This window comes from Oncorhynchus clarkii, chromosome 16 (assembly GCF_045791955.1).
Source record: "Oncorhynchus clarkii lewisi isolate Uvic-CL-2024 chromosome 16, UVic_Ocla_1.0, whole genome shotgun sequence".
In the NCBI taxonomy this organism is placed as follows: Eukaryota; Metazoa; Chordata; class Actinopteri; order Salmoniformes; family Salmonidae; genus Oncorhynchus; species Oncorhynchus clarkii.
Genome location: NC_092162.1, coordinates 44,320,748 through 44,347,401, shown reverse-complemented (window position 1 = coordinate 44,347,401; position 26,654 = coordinate 44,320,748). Strand labels below are relative to the sequence as shown.

General features: G+C 40.4%; 1 protein-coding gene across 1 annotated transcript; it reads left to right on the top strand.

Annotated features, from left to right (window-relative positions):
* LOC139368541 (spermatogenesis-associated serine-rich protein 2-like) lies at positions 1-24,263 on the top strand. The gene is made up of 13 exons (XM_071107555.1): positions 1-104; positions 12,194-12,548; positions 13,611-13,690; positions 13,868-13,976; positions 14,136-14,185; positions 14,760-14,991; positions 15,134-15,316; positions 15,410-15,545; positions 16,174-16,232; positions 19,050-19,159; positions 19,306-19,408; positions 21,170-21,303; positions 21,431-24,263. The coding sequence occupies exons 2-13, from the start codon at positions 12,524-12,526 to the stop codon at positions 21,707-21,709; spliced, it is 1,500 nt and encodes a 499-aa protein (XP_070963656.1). The 5' UTR covers positions 1-104; positions 12,194-12,523; the 3' UTR covers positions 21,710-24,263.
* The last annotated feature ends 2,391 nt before the right edge of the window (positions 24,264-26,654 follow it).

The window sequence follows — 26,654 nt, the reverse complement described above, 5'->3', positions numbered from 1 at the left end:
AGTCTGTTCGGAAGTGACGACGTGGATAGATTAGTGACTAAGCCTGAGGGCAAAAATATTGGAGACCATAGACGACTGGTAACGTTGCGGAGAAAGACACCCAGGTAAGCGCTGAATCACTCAAAAATACAAGTTTTATATAGCTAGCTAACTACATGGCTAGCAATCTTAGTAAGTTAGTAAATAGACCCAGTTAGCTAGTTTGCTGTGTGCCACAAACTGGAGAGACAAGAGCGTTAGCTAGCATTGTCAATTGAACTAGCAGCTAATTAGCTAAGGTTATTAATTTAACTAGCGTAGTTGACGATTAATACAGTGATAAACTACACTGCAGTCTCAGGGGGTTGTGCAAATATTAACGTTAGTTAGGTAACGTTAACACCAATAGCTTGCTAGTTACCTTCCTTGCGAACAGTTCATTGTGGATTTGGCACGTTATTTTAACAAAGCGAGAAGAGTTAACGTTAACTAGCTAGGTTAGCTTGCTAACGCGTTGGGTGGTCTCTAGCACTAGTTTGCTACATTCCATAGATTATTATGACGGTACCCGGCCAGTTAACGTTAGTTAAATAAATAAATGCACTTAGGCCAATGTATATAGCTAGCAACAAGCTAAGTATAAAATGGGGCAAGTTTGGCTAGCCAGGACTGGCGTTGCTAAGATACAGTCATCAACACATTGCACAAAATGAGTTCTAGTTTGGGACTTCGCTACCTAGCTAATTGGCCAGAAATGTGTTTTTTAATTAATAACTAGAAGCAGGTAGCGAGCTAACGTTAGCTACTGGTGGTATTTTTCAGAAGCTCGCACAGACGAACGTATTAGGTTGCGAAGTATTTTAAAGGCCTAGTTTACCCAAATAATGTTGCCTTATCTTTACTGAGTGGTAACGTTATATTGCCCACAAGAGACAGACTACTAATATATCAGATTTGTTCACTAGCGAAGTTAGTTGCCATGCTGTGGAAGCACACAGGTGAATGTAGCAATTGTTTGAGAAGGGATTAAAATTAAAATCTAATGGTTTATTGTCATTACACACAAATTTGCTCTGGCTATATGTCAGTAAACGTCGGCAAAAAAAAGTGTAATTGCCAGCAGCACAATTAGTCACCAACTATATGGATAACAGGAAAACTGCCTGTTCTGGGGTGAGTAAAATGGTCTGAGTGAGGTGTTCCAACGGCTGAAACGCTTGGATTTAACAGACAATCTGACATGGCACTGCTCTGAATTTACGAACGCCCAGAGCGCACTATGAGCACACTCGGCACTCCAGATTAAGTTTATGAACACACCCTAAATGAATTGGTCTCGTACACAAATGTGCAATTGTTATCGCAGGTACAGCGAAATTCTTGTTTCTAGCTCCAACAATGCAGTTATACAAAATACCTAGCAATACAAAACAATACACACATAATCCCAAAAGTTAAATTCAAATAAACAGCGAACGTGTGTGTGCACGACGTTCAAAAGTTTGGGGTCACTTAGACGTTTCCTTGTTTTGGAAATAAAAGCACATTTTCTGTCTATTAAAATAACATAGAATTGATCAGAAATAGTCTAGACATTGTTAATGTTGTAAATGACTATTGTAGCTGGAAACTGCAGATTTGTTTATGGAATATTTACAGAGGCCCATTATCAGCAACCATCACGTCTGTGTTCCAATGTCATGTTGTGTTGCCTAATCCAAGTTTATCATTTTAAAATGCTAATTGATCATTAGAAAACCCTTTTGCCATTATGTTAGCACAGCTGAAAACTGTTCTGATTAAAGAAGCAATAAAACTGGCCTTTAAACTGAGCAAACTTTCTCTAACCAGAATAGAAAGAGGAGTGGGAGGCCCCGGTGCACAACAGAGCAAGAGGACAAGTACATTAGTGTCTAGTTTGAGAAACAGAGGCCTCACTAATCCCCAACTGGCAGCTTCATTAAATAGTACCCGCAAAACACCAGTCTCAACTAGAGGTCGACTGATTATGAAAAAGCCGATACCAATTAATCAGCCGTTTAATTTAATTTTAATTTTATATATATATATATATTTGTAATGACAATTACTGATACAATACTGAATGAACACTTATTTTAACTTAATATAATACATAAATCAATTTAGTCTCAAATAAATAATGAAACCTGTTCAATTTGGTTTAAATAATGCAAAAACACGGTGGAGAAGGTAAAAGTGAAATATGTGCCATGTAAAAAAAAAAGCTAACGTTTAAGTTCCTTCCTCAGAACATGAGAACATATGAAAGCTGGTGGTTCCTTGTAACATGAGTCTTCAGTATTCCCAGTTAAGAAGTTTTAGGTTGTAGTTATTATAGGACTATTTCTCTCTATACCATTTGTATTTCATTAACCTTTGACTATTGGATGTTCTTATAGGCACTAAAGTATTGCTAGCCTAATCTCGGGAGTTGATAGGCTTGAAGTCATAAACAGCGCTGTGCTTCAAGCATTGCTAAGAGCTGCTCGCAATCACAGTAAAGTGCTGTTTGAATGAATGCTTACGAGCCTGCTGCTGCCTACCACCTCTGACTGATCTATCAAATGATAGACTTAATTATAATATAACACAGAAATACGAGCCTTGGGTCATTTAATATGGAAACTATCATTTCGAAATCAAAAAGGTTACTCTTTCAGTGAAATACGGAACCGTTCCGAATTTTATCGAATGGTAGGCATCCATATGTCTAAATGTTGCTGTTACATTGCACAACCTTCCATGTTATGTCATAATTATGTAAAATTCTGGCAAATTAATTACTGTCTTCGTTAGGAAGAAAGGGTCTTCACACAGTTCGCAACGAGCCAGGTGGCCCGAACCTGCTGCATATACCCTGTCTCTGCTTGCACAGAACGCAAGAGAAGTTACACAATTTCCCTAGTTAATATTTCCTGCTAACATGCATTTCTTTTAACTAAATATGCAGGTTTAAAAAAACATACCGGTGTATTGATTTTAACAAAGGCATTGATGTTTATGGTTAGGTGCATTGGTGCAACGACTGTGCTTTTTTTCACGAATGCGCTTGTTAAATCTGCACCAGTTTGGCGAAGTAGGCAGTCGTTCGATGATAAATTAACAGGCACCGCATTGATTATTTGCAACTCAGGACAAGCTAGTTAAACTAGTAATATCATCATCCATGTGTAGTTAACTAGTGATTATGTCAAGATTGATTGTTTTTTTTAATAAGATAAGTTGCTAGCTAGCATTAAACTTAACTTGGCTCCTTGCTGCACTTGCGTAACAGGTGGTCAGCCTGCCACGCAGTCTCCTCGTGGAGTGCAATGTAATCGACGTCCAAAAATGCAGATTACCGATTGTTATGAAAACTTGAAATCGGTCCTAATTAATCGGCCATGCCAATTGCATAGCCTGTTGGAAGGCAACGGGTGCAGCAAATAGGCTACCAAATAGATGATTAAGTTGCGAATATCAGTGAAAGAGAGGCCAGGCATATAGCAATATTTCAAAATACAATCGTGGGAATTGCTATTGCTTCAAAGAAGACAACGAAAAGACTAAACTAAAAGACATATCATATTTCTCAACTTAATTGTGCTTACATTATTGTTAGCACTAGTGGAGTATTGGCCATATCCCCGGTGAGCGTGTGTATTCAGTTTAAGCATTGGGTCAGTGACACTTTGAAAAAAAATATAAGATTCTGTTAATCTCTCCAGTCAAGTGTAAAAGAATTGCATGATAAAAAAAAAGCCTAATTTTTCCTGTGCAAGGAAAGAAAAGGGAATATCTGCTCTAGCCTATGCCTACCACACCACATGCTGCATTTAAGATTTTTTTGCAAGCAGTGATTGAGTTATATTATTAGCTTAAATTATGACTATCCAATGTACTAATCACATTAGGAATAGTCAGATATCTTACATAACTCTGCAAATGTGATGACGCATGGAATGCACACCCGTCGGCCCCACCCGATGACTCGTACATATGGCATGCCAATCACCAACACCTGAAATTCCAAGATCGTCAGTCAAATTATAAACTACTTAGTATAGAATTGAACATTTCTTCTAACTATGAAATAAATATGATCATACTAGTGCCAATATTGTATTGTCACCATTTCATATAATTGCAGACAGAGAATTTTCTCCTCAATGTCCACTGAGCGGAGCACCCATGCCATTCAAATATATGCAGACTTGTTAGAACTTCAGCTTTAAGCACAGGGATTTCTTCCTTCTGTGACCAAGAAAAAGTGGTATTGTTTGATTTTATGACATTTTTTCATGAATTGTGGGGTGTGAAACCAGACATTTTAAAGTCAGCTCCGATAAGAGAGTGAAAGGGGAGAGCAGACAGATGTCAGTCGGAACCTGTCCAGAACCGCTCAAAGTCCCCCATAACATATAATATTAATGGTTGGTGGCTAACCATAGGATGCATTGCAGTCTCTCCTTGTCCATAAGAAACCAATATGTAATTCATTTAGGTGAACTATCACTTTTTAAAATAGGACTGTAGAAAATCCAGCTTAGAGGTACAGGTAACTGCCAAAGTAAAGAAATGCCAAATGGACAAATCAGGTCACTTTACCTAAATTCACTCTGGATGCTGGCTTTTTGTTGTTAAAGACTAATGAACATTGCCAATGACCAAACGAGTTGATTTAATGTAGCCTATGGATCTGGGCAAATTCAATTGTTGTATTCGGCGCATGTGACAATTTGATTTGATATATGATCAAATCAAATTGTCACATGCGCCGAATACAACAGTTTTAAGAAAATGCATAAAAAAATGTAAGAGCTAAGACGAACAAATAGTTAGAGCAACTATAAATAACAGCTTGCGGTAGAAGCTGTTTATAGAAGCCTCTTAGACCTAGGCTTGGCTCTCCGGTACTGCTTGCTGTGCGGTAGCAGAGAACCTTCTATGACTAGGGTGGCTGGAGTCTTTGACATTTTTTAGGGCCTTCCTCTGACACCGCCTGGTATAGAGGTCCTGGATGGCAGGAAGTTTGGCCCCGGTGATGTACTGGGGCCAACCTTCTGTAGTGCCTTGTGGTCGGAGGCCAAGCATTTGCCATACCAGGCAGTGATGCAACACATCAGGATGCTCTTGTTGGTGCATCTGTAAAACCTTTTGAGAATCTGAGGACCTATGACAAATCTTTTCAGTCTCCTGAGGCGGAATAGGCTTTGTTTTGCCCTCTTGACGACTGTCTTGGTGTGCTTGGACCATGTTAGTTTGTTGGTGATGTGGACGCCAAGGAACTTGAAGCTCTCAACCTGCTCCACTATAGCCCCGTCGATGAGAATGGGGGCGTGCTCAGTCCTCCTTTTCCTGTAGTCCACAATCGCCTCCTTTGTCTTGATCATGTTGAGGGAGAGTTTGTTGTCCTTGGACCACACGGTCAGGTTTCTGACCTCCTCCCTATAGGCTGTCTCATTGTTGTCGGTGATCAGGCTGTTGTGTCATCAGCAAACTTAATGATGGTGTGTGAGTTGTGCCTAGCTGTGCAGTCATGAGTGAGCAGGGAGTACAGGAGGGGACTAAGCACGCACCCATGAGGGGAGCCCGTGTTGAGGATCAGTATGGCGGTTGTGTTGTTACCTACCCTTACCACCTGTTGGCGCCTGTCAGGAAGCCCAGGATCCAGTTGCAGAGGGAGGTGTTTAGTCCCAGAGTCCTTAGCTTAGTGATGAGCTTTGAGGGCACTATTGGGTTGAATGCTGAGCTGTAGTCAATGAATAGCATTCTCACATAGGTGTTCCTTTTGTCCAGGTGTGAAAGGGCAGTGTGGAGTGCAATAGTGATTGCGTCATCTGTGGATCTGTTGGGGTGGTATGCAAATTGGAGTGGGTCTAGGGTTTCTGGGATAATGGTGTGGATGTGAGCCGTGACCAGCCTTTCGAGGCATTTCATGGCTGCAGACTTGAGTGCTACGGGTCAATATGCCGCGTTCACATGCGATAAGAGTTATCGAAAGTTCCTCCACATACGAGCCTCCATATTGGAATTACAAGTGGGAAACTGATAATGTTGCAATGCTCGTGATGTAGAATTGCAGGCGATTATGCTCCAATTTCAAGACTATTTGAAGGCATAGTTGAAAAGAAGTTAAATAACACTTTATATATATATACACACATACACACACACACACACACACACACACACACACACACACACACACACACACAGGATTAATTAGAAAATAAAAGCTGTAATTTTTTCAATGCGTGACAAATGAAAGGTGTGGCTTGTGAAGAGGGTTAAATGCGTGTGTCTCATGCCTAATGCGTGAGTTGGCAGCACTGCAAAGTAGTTTGGTTGGTTGGATCAGTGTGTCATGTCCTTTGATTACACAAACTACAAAGTGGTCCAGATTCTAAGCAAAATAATTTTCCAATGTAGTTATCCATTATGGAACACACAGCCTGGTGAGTCTTTCAGGTGGTATAATCTGTTTCTGAAGTCCTAACAACTTTGATCAACACGGCTACACTTTTTATCTGAGGTTATCTGTGAGTTTTCTGAATCTAGGCCCTGCAGGATGCATTGTCTGTAAGATAATGACTGACTGAACTATCAGTGCTGTTCACCTCACAAGACAGTGGGTTACCAACATCTTGAGTTATGATGACCCGTGTCAATTCGCTTCACGCTTCAAACGGACCACTTATTTCAGGTTCCTCCAATTTGCTAATCTCAAATTCAGTTTTTAGAATGTAGGTCAATTTATATATTTTATATTGCATGATCCTCTTCAGTGTTTTGCCTAAGTCAACACATTATGTGTAACCTACTTGGGGAATCAAGCACCATCCCTCTTGATAAACACAATGCATCAATGTCTTGACTGACTTGAAACATTGTTGTGCACATGCTGGCGTCACTTGTTGACAGTGCATATGTTTGATGTGTTCAAAGGTGTGGTGGCATGCCATGCAGTAAGTGTGACGTAAAGGGATAATGAAAAGGGTGTGGGTTTGCACAGTAAGTTTCCCTTTCCATGATTGCTGGGTCAGAAAGAGAAACCTAAGTGGGAAACAGCTGGCCTATAAATGACTACAGTTTACTGAGGGTGGTGTTCAAGGTTCTCAAGGATCAAATACAATTTTATGTCTCATGCTTCGTATACAGGTATAGACTAACAGTGAAATGCTTACTTAAACAGTAAAACAGTTCAAATTTGATTAAATTTAACCTTTATTTAACTAGGCAAGTATATTCTTATTTTCAATGATGGCCTAGGAACACTGCCTTGTTCAGGGGCAGAACAACAGATTTTTGTCTTGTCAGCTCGGGGATTCGATCTTGCAACTAAAGGTCGACCGATTAATCGGAATGGCCGATTAATTGGGGCCGATTTCAAGTTTTAATAACAATCGGAAATCTGTATTTTTGGACACCGATTTTGCCGATTTATTTGTATTTATTTTTTTACACCTTTTATTTAAAGGTGTAACAGCAGTGCGGTCTTTATTTAACTAGGCAAGTCAGTTAAGAACACATTCTTATTTTCAATGGTGCCCTAGGAATGGTGGGTTAACTGCCTTGTTCAGAGGCAGAACGACAGATTTTCACCTTGTCAGCTCGGGGGACCCAATCTTGCAACCTTACAGTTAACTAGTCCTTGTGCACTCCACAACTCGACTGCCTGTTACGCGAATGCAGTAAGCCAAGGTAAGTTGCTAGCTTGCATTAAACTTATCTTATAAAAAACAATAAATTAATCATAATCACTAGTTAACTACACATGGTTGATGATATTATCTAGCATGTTCTGCATTGCATATAATCTGACTGACCATAAAAGTATCTAAGTATCTGACTGAGCGGTGGTAGGCAGAAGCAGGCGCGTAAACATTCATTCAAACAGCACTTTAGTGTGTTTTGCCAGGAGCGCTTCTTTGTGCGTCAAGCATTGTGCTGTTTATGAATTCAAGCCTATCAACTCCCGAGATGAGGCTGGTGTAACCGAAGTGTAATGGCTAGCTAGTTAGCACGCGCTAATAGCGTTTTAAACTTCACGCCTTGGAGTGGTTGTTTCCCTTGCTCTGCATGGGTAATGCTGCTTCGAGGGTGGCTATTGTTGTGTTCCTGGTTCGAGCCCAGGGAGGAGCGAGGAGAGGGACAGAAGCTATACTGTTACACTGGCAATACTAAAGTGCCTATAAGAACATCCAATAGTCAAAGGTTAATGAAATACAAATGATATAGAGGGAAATAGTCCTATAATTCCTATAATGACTACAACCTAAAACTTCTTCTTACCTGGGAATATTGAAGACTCATGTTAAAAGGAACCACCAGCTTTCATATGTTCTCATGTTCTGAGCAAGAAACTCAAACGTTAGCTTATTTTACATGGCATATATTGCACTTTTACTTTCTTCTCCAACACTTTGTTTTTGCATTATTTAAACCAAATTGAACATGCTTCATTATTTATTTGAGGCTAAATTTATTTTATTGATGTATTATATGAAGTTAAAATAAGTGTTCATTCAGTATTGTTGTAATTGGCATTATTACAAATAAATAAAAATCGGCCTATTTAATCGGTATCTGCTTTTTTGGTCCTCCAATAATCGGTATCGGCGTTGAAAAATCATAATCAGTCGACCTCTACTTTCAACCTTCCGGTTGCAAGTCCAACACTCTAACCACTAGGCTCCCTGTGTGTAGATTAAAGGAACACTGCCTTGTTCAGGGGCAGAATGTATTCAAGCACCATCCCTCTTGATCAACACAATGCATCAATGTCTTGACTGACTTGAAACATTGTTGTGCACACGCTGGCGTCAGTATTCAAACCCCTTCACTTTCTCCACATTTTGTTACGTTACAGCCGTATTCTAAAATGATTAAATTGTTTTTTAAATTTCATCTACACACACTACCCCATAATGACAAAGCAAAAACAGGTTTTTAGAAAAAATTGGCTATCACATGTACATAAGTATTCAGATCTTTACTCAGTACTTTGAAGCACCATTGGCAGTGATTACAGCCTCGAGCCTTCTTGGATATGACGCTACAAGCTTGGCACACCTGTATTTGGGGAGTTTCTGCCATTCCTCTCTGCAGATCCTCAAGCTCTGTCAGGTTGGATGGGGAGTGTCGCTGCACAGCTATTTTCAGGTTTCTTCAGAGATGTTAGATCGGGTTCAAGTCCGGGCTCTGGCAGGGCCGCTCAAGGACATTCAGAGGCTTGTCCCGAAGCCACTCCTGGTTTGTCATGGCTGTCTAGGTCAGGTTTAATTCACCCAAAGGAATTAGGTCTCAACTAAATCATGATTCAATGGTTTCTTCTCCATGCATTTGAACCAAACCGAAAATATGCTGCTGCCAATTACAATATTGAATGCAGATTGTATAGGATGTTGTGCCAGACAATAATTTATTGATTTATTTTTTATAATGTTTAATGACTTATGCACAAAGGATATATATATCTTTTTTTTTTGGTGGACTATTTTTTGCTTTACTATATATATATTTTTTATCCGGACAATGTACATTCATAGTAGTATTAATTTCTATAAGTTTTCCCTAGAATCGCCTAGTTATAGGCTTGACGTCAGGGCATTTCCATCTATACAGATCCATGAGTACTAACGTGACATGTATAGGAGCATATCAGATGAAAGCCAAGAGTCTATTTGAGAAATTAAGGCATATACCCTACCAGTCAAGAGTTTTAGAACACCTACTCATTCCACGGTTTTTCTTTATTTGTACTATATTCTACATTGTAGAATAATAATGATGACATCAAAACTATGAAATAACACATGGAATCATGTAGTAACCAAAAAAGTCCATCAAGCGATATGATGAAACTGGCTCTCACGAGGACAGCCACAGGGCTGAAGACCCAGAGTTACCTCTGCTGCAGAAGATGAGTTCATTACTTACCAGCCTCAGAAATTGCAGCCCAAATAAATGCTTCAGAGTTCAAGTGACAGATACAGCTCAACATCAATTGTTCAGAGGAGACTGCGTGAATCAGGCCTTCATGGTCAAATTGCTGCAAAGAAACCAGTACTAAAGGACACCAATAAGAAGAGACTTGTTTGAGCTAAGAAACACAAGCAATGGACATTAGACCAGTGAAAATGTGTCCTTTTTTTCTGAAGTCCAAATGTGAGATTTTTGGTTCCAACTGCCATGTGGGTGAACGGAAGACATGTGCATGTGTATTTCCCACCATAAAGCATGGAGGTGTTATGGTGTGGGGGTGCTTCGCTGGTGACACTGTCAGTGATTTATTTTTGATTTCAAGGCCCACTTAACCAGCATGGCTACCACAGCATTCTGCAGCGATACGCCATCCCATATTGTTTGGGCTTAGTGGGAATATAATTTGTTTTTCAACAGGACAATTACCCAACACACCTCCAGGCTGTGTAAGGGCAATTTGACCAAAAAAGAAAGTGGAGTGCTGCATTAGATGATCTGGCCTCCACAATCCCCTATCTCAACCAAATTGAGATGGTTTGGGATGAGTCAGACTGCGGAGTGAAGGAAAAGCAGACAAAATGTGCTCAACATATGTGGGAACTCCTTCAAGACTGCTGGAAATGCATTCCAGGTGAAGCTGGTTGAGAGAATGCCAAGAGTGTGCAAAGATTGCCTGGTCTGTAATTATGTTACCAAAAACCCACATCTTTCAAATATTTTTTAATTTCCCTCGTGAGGGAGGTAGACCTACCAATTAGTTAGTGTTTTTACTGATAAATTTTGTTTATGAATTATTAAGCAATTAAAACCCAATGGGAAATCATAGTAGTCACAGACAACAGTTGGGTCACCTGCTTCTGCCCTCCTTTCCACTGGTATACTGTTCATGTATGTATTTTTGGTCAAAGTAATACTGTGAACAGTTTGGAGAACCTCTCGCTCTGCCGCTCGGGCTCCAGTTAATGCCACCTCTGCCGGCTCTTACTTACACCTACTGTCACATACCGCATACCCTCTTTCCATTTACTGAAACGAGCATCCTCATCCACTGAGCACAGACCAACACCAGATGTCCATGAACGTTGGTCAGTCTGCCCTGGCCAGACCAAATCTAAATCAGACATTTCACAACTTTGGAAAATCCTGTACAGTAGGGCACACTATAGTACAGCATAATGTAATGATTGGCGGGGTCAATACAGTTACATATCGGAATATTCTTTTTGATATATAATTTTGACAATATGGCTATTTTATTTTTGCACTAATTTTCAATACCTGCAGATGCTCCACAAAAACTCCAGTATTTTTCCTTATTTGAGTTGGAGCCCAATATTGTTTGTATCACTTATTTCCATGACTTATCAAAACTTTTCTCATGGCTTCTGTTGTCCCTCTCAATACATCTCGAATCTCAATACATATTGTATCGGCACCAAAGTATTGTGAAGTCAATGGCAATTCCCAGCCCCAGTATTGTACTATACTGAACATATCTACTGAACTCTACTGTACAGTACTCTGTGATGTCCAAACTTGTGAAGCATAGACATCTATGATTGGTACATATTTGTTCTGTTTTTGGTCTTGTTTGGGGGCAGAGCTCATTACAATAATAGCCAGTGTGTAGAATACCCAGATATACTAAAGAGAGCTACTGCATATTTCTGCCTTTGTACCTGTTCAGGATGCTTCACCTTGAATAGGGTGACATTCAGTTCCATAATAAGCCTATACATTTCTGTATAGTGCAGATCAGGAACCCATGATGTAAATTCACTTCACCTACTGTAGTTCAACAAGTAAAATATCTATATTTTTAAACTCAAGGTGTCCTGTCATATGTATGTTTTTGGTTGCATAAATGAGGGAGATTTGACCATAATTCTGTAACCCAATTTAGCATCTGCACACTTCTTCCAGTAAACATGGTAGTCCTTGTGCATAGAATTGTGTCATTAACTTTCAGACATACTTTTTTTTTTTGGGGGGGGGGGGGGGCATTTTTAAGTATAAAATCTTATGTGTTATACTTCTTCTGTCTGAATATGCTAAATGTTATGATTTTCCTTTTTGTGCATTTGATGGGTCAACATTCATTATGAACTACTAGTTTGTTCCATTGGATCGTCTCATGAAACTCTGAAAACTGAAACTGTTTTTAATCCTGTGTGCTTATTACATCCACCCTAGACAGTAACCTTATTTCCCTGTCTCCTTTTTTCAGAGTTGGATCAACTTTGTGGAGAACGGAGAAGAAAAGTTGAATCCAAGCCTAAGTGGTGGAGGCCTGATCTGACCCTGCCTACTCCAACCCCTCCTACTGCCAGATTTGTGAGCCTTTGTTGGCTTCCTGTCTGAGAGGGAAAAATCAAGGGGGAACATTTCTACAAATGAAGAGCTGAAGTCTTCACATGGGAAACAAGTTCAAACTGAATATCTGGAAAAGTGCATTTTATTGATTTGTTTTTTTGACTTGAGCTATAAACTTGGACGCTATACACTGGGATCAGTTGGGACCTACTTACTGTACCTTTTAGACTAGTGGTGTTTCAACATGGCGAAGAAAAACAGCCAGAAGGGTATGTGTGCTACCATTCGTCTCTGCCATATTTTTTTAAAGCAGATTAACTAGTATTGATAATGCAATAACTAGTGTGTGAATGCATTTTAAATGTGTAGAGTTGATTCTCAAAACATAGCTGGTGGAATGAGCAGCACTTGACATGCAACTTCATCAAGTGTCTACCAGACCTCTTATTGAGTTAGAATGGATCCTTTCAAACACAATAGCTGGGGATAGCTGAGAGAGATTGACAGCAATATGAACTCATGTCCGTGCAGTCCACTTTGGATGGGATACCTTTAGAAGGGTCCCAGCTTTTCTCCGGAATAAAATTAAGCTATTTCTGAAATGACGCTCTCCATTAGGACTGTCTTTGACTTGCAGAGCACAACATTTTCTGTTGAGTTTTCAATTCTTAAACTGTCCTCTGGCATTCTTTGGTCATGCCACATGTATTTGGGTCACAGCAACCCAGCTGTTTCTCATCTCATTGAGCTTACTTTGTTTGGGGCTGTAATTCTTATCCATCTGATGCATAAACCCCCTGCTTTGCTGACTCATTCTGTTTCTACAACCCTACATCAGTTATAACCGGTTCAAATTCAATGCAGATCTCGGGTCCTTAACGCCAGTCCAGATGCCAATATTTCTTGAGTTTAATCTCATGGTTCCAGGGCCAGTTCTTTTTGGTCCTAGCATATATAAATCCATTAAAAGTGTTGTAAAATCTTTAGGCCTCAAGCAACTTGAAACAGTTGTTAAATGTGTACATATTTTACTTGAGAGGTCATCAAGCATCTTGTCACATTTGCCCATAAAGGAAATATCTGGGTCCTAATAGGTTTTTCATGTAAATCACCTCTTCTGTCTGTTCCACATGATTTATGATAATCCCTGTGTTCTCTGCCATGGTTTACTTTCAACACAAATAGGCCTAACTTTGAATGACTAGGTATGGGGAGAGTTTTGTTTAGCAAATGATGTGCCTATGTACTTACAATTGTTTTGCAAATAGACCTGGGTCCAGCAGAAAACAATGAGAAATTCCAAATCAACCCTTTCTCCCTTTTTCCCACAGATACCTCTGGTATGGTGTTTGACACAAATTTGAAAATGGTTATGTCCCAGGGAGGGACTTTTGAGAGAATGAAGGAGAAGGTAAAAACTTAATTATTTCTCTCTAGGCATAACATTCCAATTGATTTGAATACATTAAGTGCTATTCCTCTTTAGCTAGTAGGTTTTATTGGGTCAGAAGGCCCATGGCCTTAGGATATGTATCACTATGCTAAACCTTAATTTGTCAGATCGTTCTCTTATTTGTTCTCTTCACAGATCAGTGCTGTCAGGGCCGTTGTTCCCAACAAAAGCAACAATGAGATAGTTCTGGTCTTGCAGCACTTTGAGAACTGCGTCGATAAGGCCGTCCAGGCTTTCCTAGAAGGTATGGAAATGCCATAGTGATAATTCTTGTTGTGATGTAGAACAGACACTAATGAATGGAAAATGCCTTTTTGATTTCTAATTTAAGAATACACTGGTTCAAACTGCGTACATTAAGTACAACTTGTCACCCTCTTATTACCTGATGTTTTCCTCTCAGGTAGTGCTGTGGAAATCTTGAAGGAGTGGAATGTAACTGGTAAAAAGAAGGTAAACTTGTTTGTTGTCCTATACTGCAGGGTATTGCATTCTATATGCAAGGGCAACATGACTATGAATGAAATTTAGTGTCATGACGTTAAGTACGGCCCATCCCTCACGTGATTGAGACGGCACTTTTTAAAACAAGTTCCAAAGATATTCTTCCAGTGACAGCCCATCCAGATTTTGATGGAAAAATGCTCGTGGCAAAATCTGGATGGGCTGTCACTGGAAGAATATCTTTGGAACTTGTTTTAAAAAGTGCCGTCTCAATCACGTGAGGGATGGGCCGTACTTAAAAACGTCATGACACTAAATTTCATTCATACTCATGTTGCCCTTGCATATAGAATGCAAAAATTAACTTTAAACTCTAAATGCTAGTCAAAGGAAATGTTTGTTTTATTATTTTTTTCACCTATTTTTATTTGATGTCAGAAGCTCTAGCTGAAAATGTGGCATCTGTCATGAGGACCTACAACCTGCTCAACCATTGCTATATATGAATTATGGATGAACTTCAAAAGCTGTTTAAGTTTATATTCTAGTGGTTAAAATCCAACTTTGATTATTCAACATCCAGCCCAAGAAGAAAAAGAAGCCCAAGCCCCAGCCAGAGCATCTGGCAGAGGAGCTTGCTCCAGCCGAGACCATGCAGCCCTCTGAGACTGAGAGTAAGGAAGCTGTGAATGGGTTCCATGCCAATGGCTCCGTGTTGGACGGAGACTCACTAGACTCTCTGAGTGAGCAGTTGGATTCTGCTTCCTTGGACGCAGCCGAGTTGGATTCTGAACCTGCCACGTCGGACATTACAGGTATTGTAATGGAGTGTTCTCAGTCGCTTTATTGTATCCATCAGACGGCCTTTGAATTGTTGCGACAATATAAGACTTTTGATAATCCTCCATGTAGTTGAAACCAACCCCTACAGATCAGAAAACATGTTTCTCTTAACAGGTGCGGAAGCAGACTCTCTTTGTAGTGGCCCAAGCCCCACCCCTCACCATGCTCAAGGAGGAAGGAATCACCAGCCTCCCCGTGGCAACAAGTTCCGTTCCAGAACTAACTCCCAGCCATCCACTTCCTCTGTGCTCACCACTGACGAGAACCAACAGGGATCCTCTGGAGCCAAGAAGATTGGTTAGTGACACATTTCTTTAAAACAAAAATGGTAATGATTTTGTTTTTCTAAGACAATAGGTGATGTCTAGTCTAACCCTGTTTGACTCTCAGCGCCCAACATTGACCGCTCTGTGAAGGACCTGCAGAGATGCACAGTGTCGCTCACTCGCTACAGAGTGGTGGTCAAGGATGAGATGGACTCCTCTATCAAGACCATGAAGCAAACATTTGCTGAGCTCCAGAGCTGGTAGGTACATCTACCATCATTACCTCCACTACATTAGTTTGTAAAGTTGTAGTTTATATTTGGAATATGAACTTATGGTGGGATATAACAGCACAAATTCCCTTATGTTAAGCAATTTAGGAGCCTTGATTTTAAAGTCCAATGCAGCCTTAACCCAATAGCAAATCATTTTGGGGTGACAACGAAGTACTTTACTGTGATTTGTTTTCAATTAAAATGGTAAAAGAGAAAAAAATAGCTTCTTAGCCAAGAGCAATTTCATAAGCAATAATTTTGCTACGACTGTCTGGGAGGGAGGAGAGTACTTTAAACTAGCTGTTAATGGAAGAGATGTTTGGAATCATTTTTATTGGCCTATCCACTAATTTATCACCTGATGTCACCAGGCAGGCTAAAGCTCCAAGTGCATTGCTCTCAACTCTGCTCTACAACAACCACCACCAATATCTATTTCAGTGTAGCATGTAGTCTATTGCTGTAGTCTAACCAGTGTTATTGTAGTATAGAATTGGTGAGTGTAGCCAAAATCAAAGTACAGAGACCATCTTAGAAATCTTAAGGAATCACGATCCCTTTATCTTAGTAAATAATGTAATTTCATATATTTTCCCCTCCCCCGCTCTCTCAGCCTGATGGACAGAGAGGTTACTCTGTTGACAGAGATGGACAAAGTCAAAGCAGAAGCCAGTGAGTACAACACCTTTTTAATTCGCATTTGGACTTCAATATATATTATACTTCTATTCTTACTATGTTTACATTTTTTCCCTGAAAGCCTTTGTCCCAGAGTCGTCCTGCTCTTTCGACCAATCAATTGGTCTAAATGTTGAAACTTATTTTTCCATATATAGACACACACACCCTATGTGTTTGAATACATATGCACTGAGCTTGTCTGATGCTTTAAGCACACTGTTTGATTAAATAATTAAGACCCACAAATGACTCAGTCACTGTTAAAAATGTAATGACAGCAAGTGCCTGTGTGAGTGGTGGTGGGCATTGTCTCGCTCTCCTCCCTACTGCAGCGAAAAGGCACCACAGCAAGTGTTTATTGTGCTGTTTGTGCTGAAGCTGCCACATTACAGCCATTTAGTAAAACAAATTCTGACTGGAAAGTTCTGTTACCGAAATTCCTAAGTTGTTTACGAAAAACATTCCCTATTCTCCCATAGCTCTCTTTATGTGCATCATGTAAGCATCGCATGCGTATGACCAATGGGGCCTGACCTATAGCCTATCATAATCACATCGCTAAATTGGTTATAACAAACTTCGACAATGTCGACAGCAAAATAAAAGCGGAGAAAGTGAAATTGAAACTCAAAGGGAGAATGTTTACTGGTTGCTCAGGAGGGAAAGGGGAAGTCAGATCTATGGAAGACATTTGACTTTGTGGAAACTTCTGAGGATCAAGAGGGAGATCAAGAAAAAGGGGGGTGTAGGACCAAGCGTTGGTGAGCATTGTGTGCCAAACAGTTTCTTTTAAATTACAATATTAAACATTTTTCCTGACCCTTTGGAACAGTGTAAACAACACTAAATAAGTGTAACAGTGTGTTCTAACAACAAACATAAGATGTATGTAAAGCCTTTATTACAGTAGACTAAACGGTTGCATGCCTTGAATTGCGGTTTAGGCTAATTATTCAAAGCTCCCTTGTGTTATTTCATTTTAAAACTAAAATGCTTGATTGCATTTCAAAGCATAAATGTCTCATGCTTTTTCATGGCATGAACGAATGAAGGATTGATTGATACAGTAGCCTATAAATTGAAATGTAGGCCTAAGTAAGTTAAGGTATTAAGACTTAACAGGATGCGCTCTTGGGCCTACAACTCGATGGTGGTTATACAAGGATACTATACTAAGCTTACTAATGATAACGACATTACTTATTATGATGATCATAATTGTAATAACAAAGATTAAGAGGATATAGGAGCGTGCATATCTGACAAACCGATGCTGTTAGATTACAATATACTTTTTCTGCCTGTTTGGAACAGTGTAAACGACACAAATTAAATGCGAAAAAACTGTTATTACTTACAACGAAAACATTTGTGTAAAACCTTTATTACAGCCAAATCTTTGAAATTGCTTTATCTGACGTTTTGCTGTTACAGGAGGCATGGTGCTCACGGAATCAGTAGGCTATTAAACACTCAAACAGGCAACAGAAGCAGGATCTGTCTTATTTCTGTAGATGTATATGGATCATTTATAAAGCCAGGTACATTTTAACAGTTAGTCTATTGATTATAGACCTAATTAAATTGAGGTTTCTCCTCTCAATTTTCTTAGACAATTAGGCTAAGGCATTGGCTGTTTACTCATCTCTGCTGCTGCCTCTGCACATTGTTCTCAATCCCAATATGTTGGTTAACTTTGCTATTATGCACATAGCAACATAGGGAAATGCACCAATTCTACGATGCACTGAAGATTGTTTCAGAACCGCGGTCAGCGACCGTATCCAAAGCGGGAGAAAGCACGTTTGTTCTAAAATTTGATTTGTTAATGTTGCACTTTTTTTTTAAATGTACTTTAAACATATACAATTTCAGTAACACGTCTTGGAGATGGACTGTGCCATCCCTGTGGCCTCCGCAATGGATTAGTCCACTGAAATATGCTCTAATCAGACAGGTGTCTTGTGAACCATAAAAAACTAAGTTGTGACTGCTTGACTAAAGAAATCTGTCCACCAGCAACCTATCGACCAAACAAAATACTAAATGGGATCAGCTCTACAGTTAAGGTATTCCAAATACACTAACTGTCTTATGTATTTCCTCAGGGTTATTTTAGACGTTAGACATACTAGAATATTCTATGTAGTGAAACATGACAGAGCAAGACTGCATATTTCCACAAGTGGGCCATTCTGCCCTCATTCTTTCCTTCCCAATGCACAGTGTTGTGTGTTCTGAGCCTGGAAAAAGTGAATAGTGTCAGGTGTCATGGCAGACTAAATGCTGTCTTTGTGTCGAGGTGTGTGGGGAATTGAGGGAAGAAGAGGGAACACTAGAGCAGTTCTTTGACATTACAAAAACCCAACATTCCTTGAAATGTACCAGTTTCAGCCCTAATCTCCGCTCGTTTAGATGTGTTACTGTTAATGGATGAGACTTGCTTTCTTCCCTTCTCCCCCCCGCCTCATGAAAAAAGTATTTTCTGTGTATCAATTGCCAAGGAGATTCAAATGACAAAGTGCCCTTCCTCTGGTCATGTTTTGCATGTGTTTATTCCCCCCCCTCTGTCCTGATAATGGTCAGCACCAGGAAAAGCTTGTGGGGGTATTTATGGATGCAGGGTTGTATCTGATCTATTTTGTAGAAACTAGTCAACTAATAGGCCTACCCTTTACCTTATAATATTGAGGACATGCCTAGTCCCAAGTTTCAGTATGGTATTGCCTGTGTGTGGATTTCTCTCTGTACAACTGAAGGCCTCTGAATATGGGGTGAAGTGGTCAACTAATAATGTATCTGTTTCAGTGGCCATTTTGGATGGCCGTCAAAAGAGAGCAGAGGAGCTCCGCAGGCTGACTGACCAATCGGCATCCATGTCTGAGGACCAGCTGAGTGAGCTGCGTGCTGACATAAAGGTAAGTTGACTACCATAATAACACACACTATATAGTCAAGACAATTGTGCAACCGGCTCAGAAACGGTGTTGTATGGGAATTGAGCCATGATCTGACCTAAGACAAGTCCGTAACCCCTGGTATATGTTTTCTCATTTTTTTGCAGCACTTTGTAAGTGAGCGTAAATTTGATGAAGACCTGGGGAAAGCTGTGAAGTTCACTTTCGAGCTAGAACCACTGAAGACAAGCATCACAGGATTTGGATCAGGTACAGTCCTTTGTTTTTCTCTAGTTGATGTCTTTCCTCTCACAGAAACTCATTGTGGTAGTACAGTATTGCATTGCTATTTGGAGGGCAGTATATCCATATCCTTGATAGTAACACCCACAGAATTAAATAGAACACATACAGTATTTGTATAATAAACTCAGCAAAAAAATATGTTTTATTTTAATTTTCAGCAAACTTAACATGTGTAAAAATGTGTATGAACAAAACAAGATTCAACAACTGAGACATAAACCGAACAAGTTCCACAGACATGTGACTAACAGAAATGGAACAATGTGTCCCTGAACAAAGGGGGTCAAAATCAAAAGTAACAGTTTCTGTTGTGGCCACCAGCTGCATTAAGTACTGCATTGCATCTCCTCATGGACTGCACCAGATTTGCCAGTTCTTGCTGTGAGATGTTACCCCACTCTTCCACCAAGGCACCTGCAAGTTCCCGGACATTTCTGCGGGGAATGGCCCTAGCCCTCACCCTCCGATCCAACAGGTCCCAGACGTGCTCACGTGCTCAATGGGATTGCAATCCGTGCTCTTCACTGGCCATGGCAGAACACTGACATTCCTGTCTTGCAGGAAATCACACACAGAATGAGTAGTATGGCTGGTGGCGTTGTCATGTCGGGATGAGCCTGCAGGAAGGGTACCACATGAGGGAGGAGGATGTCTTCCCTGTAACGCATAGCCTTGAGATTGCCTGCAATGACAACAAGCCTAGACCATGACGGACCCTCAACCAAATCGATCCCGCTCCAGAGTGCACATTCGACGATAAATGCGAATCCGACCATCATCTCTGGTGAGACAAATCCGCGACTCGTCAGTGCTCGCTTTTTGCCAGTCCTGTCTGGTCCAGCAACGGTGGGTTTGCCCGTAGGTGACATTGTTGCCGGTGATGTCTGGTGAGGACCTGCCTTATAACAGGCACTCATTCCAGCCTCTCTCAGCCTATTGTGGACAGTCTGAACACTGATGGAGGGATTGTGCGTTCCTGGTGTATCTTGGGCAGTTGTTCTTGCCATCCTGTACCGCAGGTGTGACGCTCGGATGTACCAATCCTGTGCAGGTGTTGTTACACGTTGTCTGCCACTGCGAGGACGATCAGCTGTCCGTCCTGTCTCCCTGTAGCGCTGTCTTAGGTGTCTCACAGTATGGACATTGCAATTTATTGCCCTGGCCACATCTGCAGTCCTCATGCCTCCTTGCAGCATGCCTAAGGCACGTTCACACAGATGCGCAGGGACATCTTTCTTTTGGTGTTTTTCAGAGTCTGTAGAAAGGCCCCTTTAGTGTCCTAAGTTTTCATAACTGTGACCTTTATTGCCTAATGTCTGTAAGCTGTTTGTGTTTTAACGACCGTTCCACAGGTGCATGTTCATTAATTGTTTATGGTTCATTGAACAAGCATGGGAAACAGTGTTTAAACCCTTTCCAATGAAGATCTGTGAAGTTATTTGGATTTTTACAAGTTATCTTATTCTGTTTTACCTTTATTTAACTAGGCAAGTCAGTTAAGAACAAATTCTTATTTTCAATGAAGGCCTAGGAACAGTGGGTTAACTGCCTTGTCAGCTCGGGGGTTTGAACTTGCAACCTTCCTGTTACTAGTCCAACTCTCTAACCACTAGGCTACCCTGCCGCCCCATCTTTGAAAGACAGGGTCCTGAAAAAGGGATGTTTATTTTTCTGAGTTTGTATCTCTATGGTAACGCCTGCCCTTGTGTCACCCTCCCCTTTCAGTGTACCACCCTCAGACGGGTTACTCCAGCCGCTCCCGCTGTAGCTCCACCACCTCCTCCATCACAGGCCCAGGGTCCGTAGAAACCCCACCTCCCTCCAGCTACGAAGGACGCCCTACCCAGCCAAACAAAACGGTTAGCTCACAAAGCAACCATAAACATGCAACTAAGTTCTCATTAATGTTGTCTCCTTAGGAGTAATAATTATCAACATATGATTGTTTTATTTGATTTAACTTTGATTTTAAACTTGAACTTTCAGACTTTCCTAGGCAACAGGCGTTACACAGCGGGTCCAGGGTACCACTCCGGTGGGCAGCGGTATAATGGCAGCTCCTATCGTGACAGGAACACCAATCGTGGAGGCTACCGTTCCCAGGGCTACCAGGGCCAAGGCGATGGCCCCAGCCATCCTACTGCCACACAATCCTCCAACTCCACAAGAGCCCCTTCCAACTCCGCTCCATCCTCTTCTTACCGTCAAGACCACCCTTCTCATAACGGTCTGCCCCAAAGGCCTCCGCGGACACACTGCCCCTGACACTGGAATTACCTGGCCCATTTGTCAAACCCCCTACTAAACCCTGGCATTCCACCCTCAATACCCTGCCCTTTCCACCCCACTAACTCCTCTCAATGAAGAATAGAATACAAGTTTACATATTTTTGTCAATTGAGCTGTAGTGCCACCCATAGGCAACCATTCATCCTCCTAACTTGAAAATTAGCTACCCATGTTCTGCCACTTTCTCCATACTTTAGAATTAGCTATTACCTATTTTCTCATGCCTGTTGATATAGCAGCTACCCAGGTCCCCTTATGTGAGTCTGTGATTTAATATTTGCTATTTGAGGCCAGTGTTATCTGGTGATGCGTTTATATGCATTTTGTAGCATTTTTATTTGATCTGTTTTTGTTCTCGAGCATCTAATTTTATTTTGCTTTAGACTGCAAAAAACTTGCAACCTATCAAACCATTTCAGTTCCTTATTTTAGACGATACATGACACCCGTACAATGGTTTCACAAGTATGTATGGGAGATTGTCATCAATGGCATAGAATCAACACTACATAATTGTATCTTATTATTTTAGAGCTTCCCATATATGCTGGTTGCTCCTGTAAATAATATGTACTCATTGAAATGTATGATGAATATGTTGTTAATCAGAACTAGCAGGTGAACCAGAGCGGTAATCACGTCGGTTGTTGCCTGATAGCAGTTTATTCCCTCCCTCACATGAAAATTTAGAATTTTTTTAGTGGATAGTTTTTCTGTCCTCCCCATTGTTATTGTATAATCCAAGGAGAGGGCTCCTTTTTTTTTCTTTTTTTTCTTACATACATCATTTATTATGTGGGACTCCACTTCTCAAATCTCAGGTATGAGAAAGGAACCTACACTCCCCTTCACGTATGGTCTGAATTAGGACTTCCTTTTGTTAGTACATCTATTCTGCTGTTATTTGGTCTTCTCATTCTTTCCTTATGTTTAGTGTGTGTCAGACAGGACCATAGACAGCATACATTTGACATGCTCGTATCACATTGCAACTTCCTTTGCCTTTCTAGAAATGCAAAGATGCTCGCATCACGAACACTTAAGCGCACACTCTTCTGATCTTTTACATTACTGAAAAGTGAGCTGTAGGAATGTTGTCCTTTTTTGATATGTTCACTTTCCTCTTAATTATATCCTAGAGAAGAAAAAAATCAGATGAAATTTGTCTGCTGTTTCGGTCTTATTTTGAACATGTTTTATGGCTGCTGAGTTGGGACAAATTGAAATGGTAATGCCAGGATTTAATATTCTTTAATGTCTACAATAACTGAACAAAAATTTGGAGAAATACCTCATTGTTGCCCCTTGTACACTGCTTGGTAGCATAATGTTGCTTTTGGGACTTTGCTTTACAGAGGTCTGAATGCTCTTTTGAAATGGGGCTTGGTATGGCTTACCATTTAGCGAAAGCAGAGTCGTCTCATGTCAAGCTGCAAGGCATGTGTATAAGATCATACAAACTAGCTGTTTCCTCTGTGTACCAAAGGGTCATACTGATGAGTAGAATAATTGAGAGAAACTTAGACTAACTGCCCCCCCCTTCCCCACCAGGTACTTAAGTCTTCTTATAGGAGTGTAGTTTGGTCATGAGAAAAATAACTTAATTTGGGGTTTTGTTATATTGCACATCAATGTAAAGATTGTGGTTCTGGTTTGTTCAGTGGTTTACAAAGTATTCTGTGGAAGTGCAGAGTATACAGTAGGGAAGATCACTTGGCATGTATCAGCAACTGTGCTTGAGCAGGTAAGGCTTGGTAGCCAACACCAAGATCTTCCAGCCTTCAGCAAATCTTTCCTCATCTCAGATCTGCACTGTAAATATAGTCTCAGTAATCATAATGCACAGTAGTGGAGATGCATGCATTACAGTACAAAGCATTTGATCTCAACAACACTGCTAGTTGTTACCTTTTGGTGCTGTGCATGTTGAGGTTTGATTTGAATAGCTGAACTGATTCTGCATAGGGAATGAATGATGCCGGTCTCAATCGCTCTTTTACCAAATGTATGTTAAGTCACATTCACAGCATTCCAAACTTTCTGGATAGGTTATCGCCAAAGAGATCATGTTGTCTTGTTCGAGTTGCTGCCTTTTTTTTCTTACTCTGCTTATTAAAAAAAATGATTGTTTTACAATGGGATAATCTATTCTAGGTTGAGTAACATTGTTTCTTTTACATTTTTTCTTTCCTGAATCTTTACTGTATATATGTAGCTATAATTTAGTTGTGCTCACATGGTGCATTTTGTATGTTATATACATATTGAGCATATGGTTTACCTATGACAACTGTAAACTTAAGTGCCTTCTCTTGTCTCCCTCAAATTCATTCACTACCCCCCCCCCCCCCTTCCCTACCACTACCACCCAGTATGGACCAAAGACATCTATCTGCCCTCCACATCCATTCCAATCCAAGCGCCTCTTGTATACACGGCTCTCCCCATCCATTCCAATAGAAGCACCCCACCCCCCAATACACAGAAAGGCACACTTTTCCTTTACTATTAAACGATTGTTTGCAATACATTAGTGTCCTTTGTCTTAATCTGCACGGCCCATTTCAATGTGACTGTATTTTACAGATCCGTAGGACAAGTTAACTGTAAGCAAAAAAATTGTGATAAGCTCGCCTATCACCTCTCATTTTATAAATAACTGCTCTCCCCACAATTTATATGGACAATGAAGCTTAAAGTTGTACATTTGGCTCTACACTCCAGAATCTTGGATTTGGTTTGTAAGAATTGTAATTTAATTTGCCATACTGGAGGAAGTAAGGTTGTTTAAGATGTGGCGCGGGGGGGTGCGCGATTTTCGCCCATGCTGGAAGGGGGGCCCCGATTGGAAAAAGTTTCTGAACCCCTGCATTAGTATACCATCTTCAGCATTGTAGGTTTCTTAAGGTGTCCTCAGGTTCGGTTTACTCCTAGCAGAACTCGGCTAGGCGACGTGAACGTCTGTGCGCACATCCTTCCTAAAGACCATCGCTTCAAAAATGAGAGAAAAGCGGCAGTATTACCGTTTGTCCCTCTTGAGCCACCGTAGCAATATAGCCATAACGCTTCCTCACAATGGTCCGAATTAATCTAATTTTAAACAGCTAGGCTGTTTGATGCAGTACTTCTCAAGTGAAAACATTTGCATGAAAACTAATAGTGCACTGCAGACAATCGGGCCTAGCAGCTGCTGTGCTCTCTTGTTGAATGACAGCAAAACACTTAATTGAAGAATCCCGTCTCTTGTTCCCACCCCTATTGTTGACCAGTCAGACGATGCAAAACAAGTCACAATTTCGTCATAATATATGCATGAACTGTGGAAAAACGCATGTAGATGGAGTTCCTTTAGCTGTTGATTGGATTTCTGTTGTATTGCATAGACAGAGGAAATAATTTGTCAGACAAAGTAGAAGTGTAACTCTGGCTTTTTCTTCTGGAGACAAAAGTTTGGAAAATTGAAGGATTTCTCTCGCCTGTCATTGGTTTGCTTTCCCTGAGTGTTAGTGTTACAAGATGGCTCTGCTATTCCCACTGGGCACAAATGTGTTGAATCAACGTTGTTTCAATGTATTTGTCTTCGTATTGTGACGTCATGTCATCAAGCTGTCTACTCAAGAAAAAGCTTAAACAAACCAGTGCCTGCAACCTGGTTCAGGTTCAGTCAACCTAGCAGGGTATTTAGGAACATGTGTTATTTACATTTGTATTAATGTTGCAGAAATCTGCTCTAAAGCAGTATCCACAACCATCGGCTGTAGTGATCATAATATTGGAACTTTGGTTTTCCTAGATATGGTTACTAAAGCTGGGCCTAATATACTGTAGTGTATAAATGTAATAAACATGCACCCATTAAGAAAATTACTAAAAACTAAAAATATCCCCGTGGATTGATGAGGAATTGAAAAATGTTATGGTTGGGATGAGTCAAAAGAAATGGCAAATAAGTCTGAGTCACAGCCGATTGGCAGAGATATTATATTGTAAATTGAGACCATGTAACTAAACTTAACAAAAATAAACTGCTATGAAACAAAGAAGTGATATAATAGTAAAAAGCTTTGGAGCACCTTAAATTTTGGGGAAAAAATCCTTCACTTGAATCAGAAGGCTCATTCATCACAGAACCCACTTATATTGCCAATTACTTTCAAGATGTTTTGATTGGCAAGATTAGGTCATTTAGGCATGACATGCCAACAACAAATTCTGAACCTACACATCCATGCATAACTGACCAAATTATGAAAGACAAGGATTGTAATTTTGAATTCCGTGAAGTGAGTGTGGAAGAGGTGAACAAATTGTTGTTGAGCAACAATGGCAAGCCACCTGGGTCTGAACTTGGATTGAAAATTACTGAGAAGGATAGCGGATTATATTGCCACTCCTATTTGTCATCTCTTCAATCTAAGTTTACAAGAAAGTGTGCGCTCTCAGGCCTGGAGGGAAGCAAAAGTCATTCCGCTACCCAAGAGTAGCAAAGCACCTTTTACTGGCTCAAACAGCCGACCAATCAGCCTGTTACACATCCTTAATAAACTTTTGGAAAAATGGTATTTGACCAGATATAATGCTATTTCACAGTTAACAAATTAACAATAGACTTTAAGCACGCTTATAAGGAAGGGAACTCAACATTTATGACACAGACTTATGATTGGCTGAAAGAAATTGATAAGATTGTGGGAGCTGTTTTGTTAGACTTCAGTGCAGATTTTGACACTACTGCTCATAATTTGCTGCTGGAAAAACATGTGTTATGGCTTTACATCCCCTGCTATATTGTGGATTGAGAGTTAACTGTCTAAAATAACACAGAGAGTGTTCTTTAATGGATGCCTCCAACATTATCCAGGAAGGGTCAGGCATTCCCCCGGGCAGCTGTCTAGGCCCCTTACTTTTTTCAATCTTTACT

Coding starts and splice junctions, on each gene's coding strand:
- LOC139368541 (XM_071107555.1), top strand. CDS start 12,524: ATGGCGAAGAAAAACAGCCAGAAGG. Junction 13,691..13,867: donor TTGAGAGAATGAAGGAGAAG/GTAAAAACTTAA, acceptor TTCTCTTCACAG/ATCAGTGCTGTCAGGGCCGT. Junction 21,304..21,430: donor CTACCCAGCCAAACAAAACG/GTTAGCTCACAA, acceptor TTGAACTTTCAG/ACTTTCCTAGGCAACAGGCG.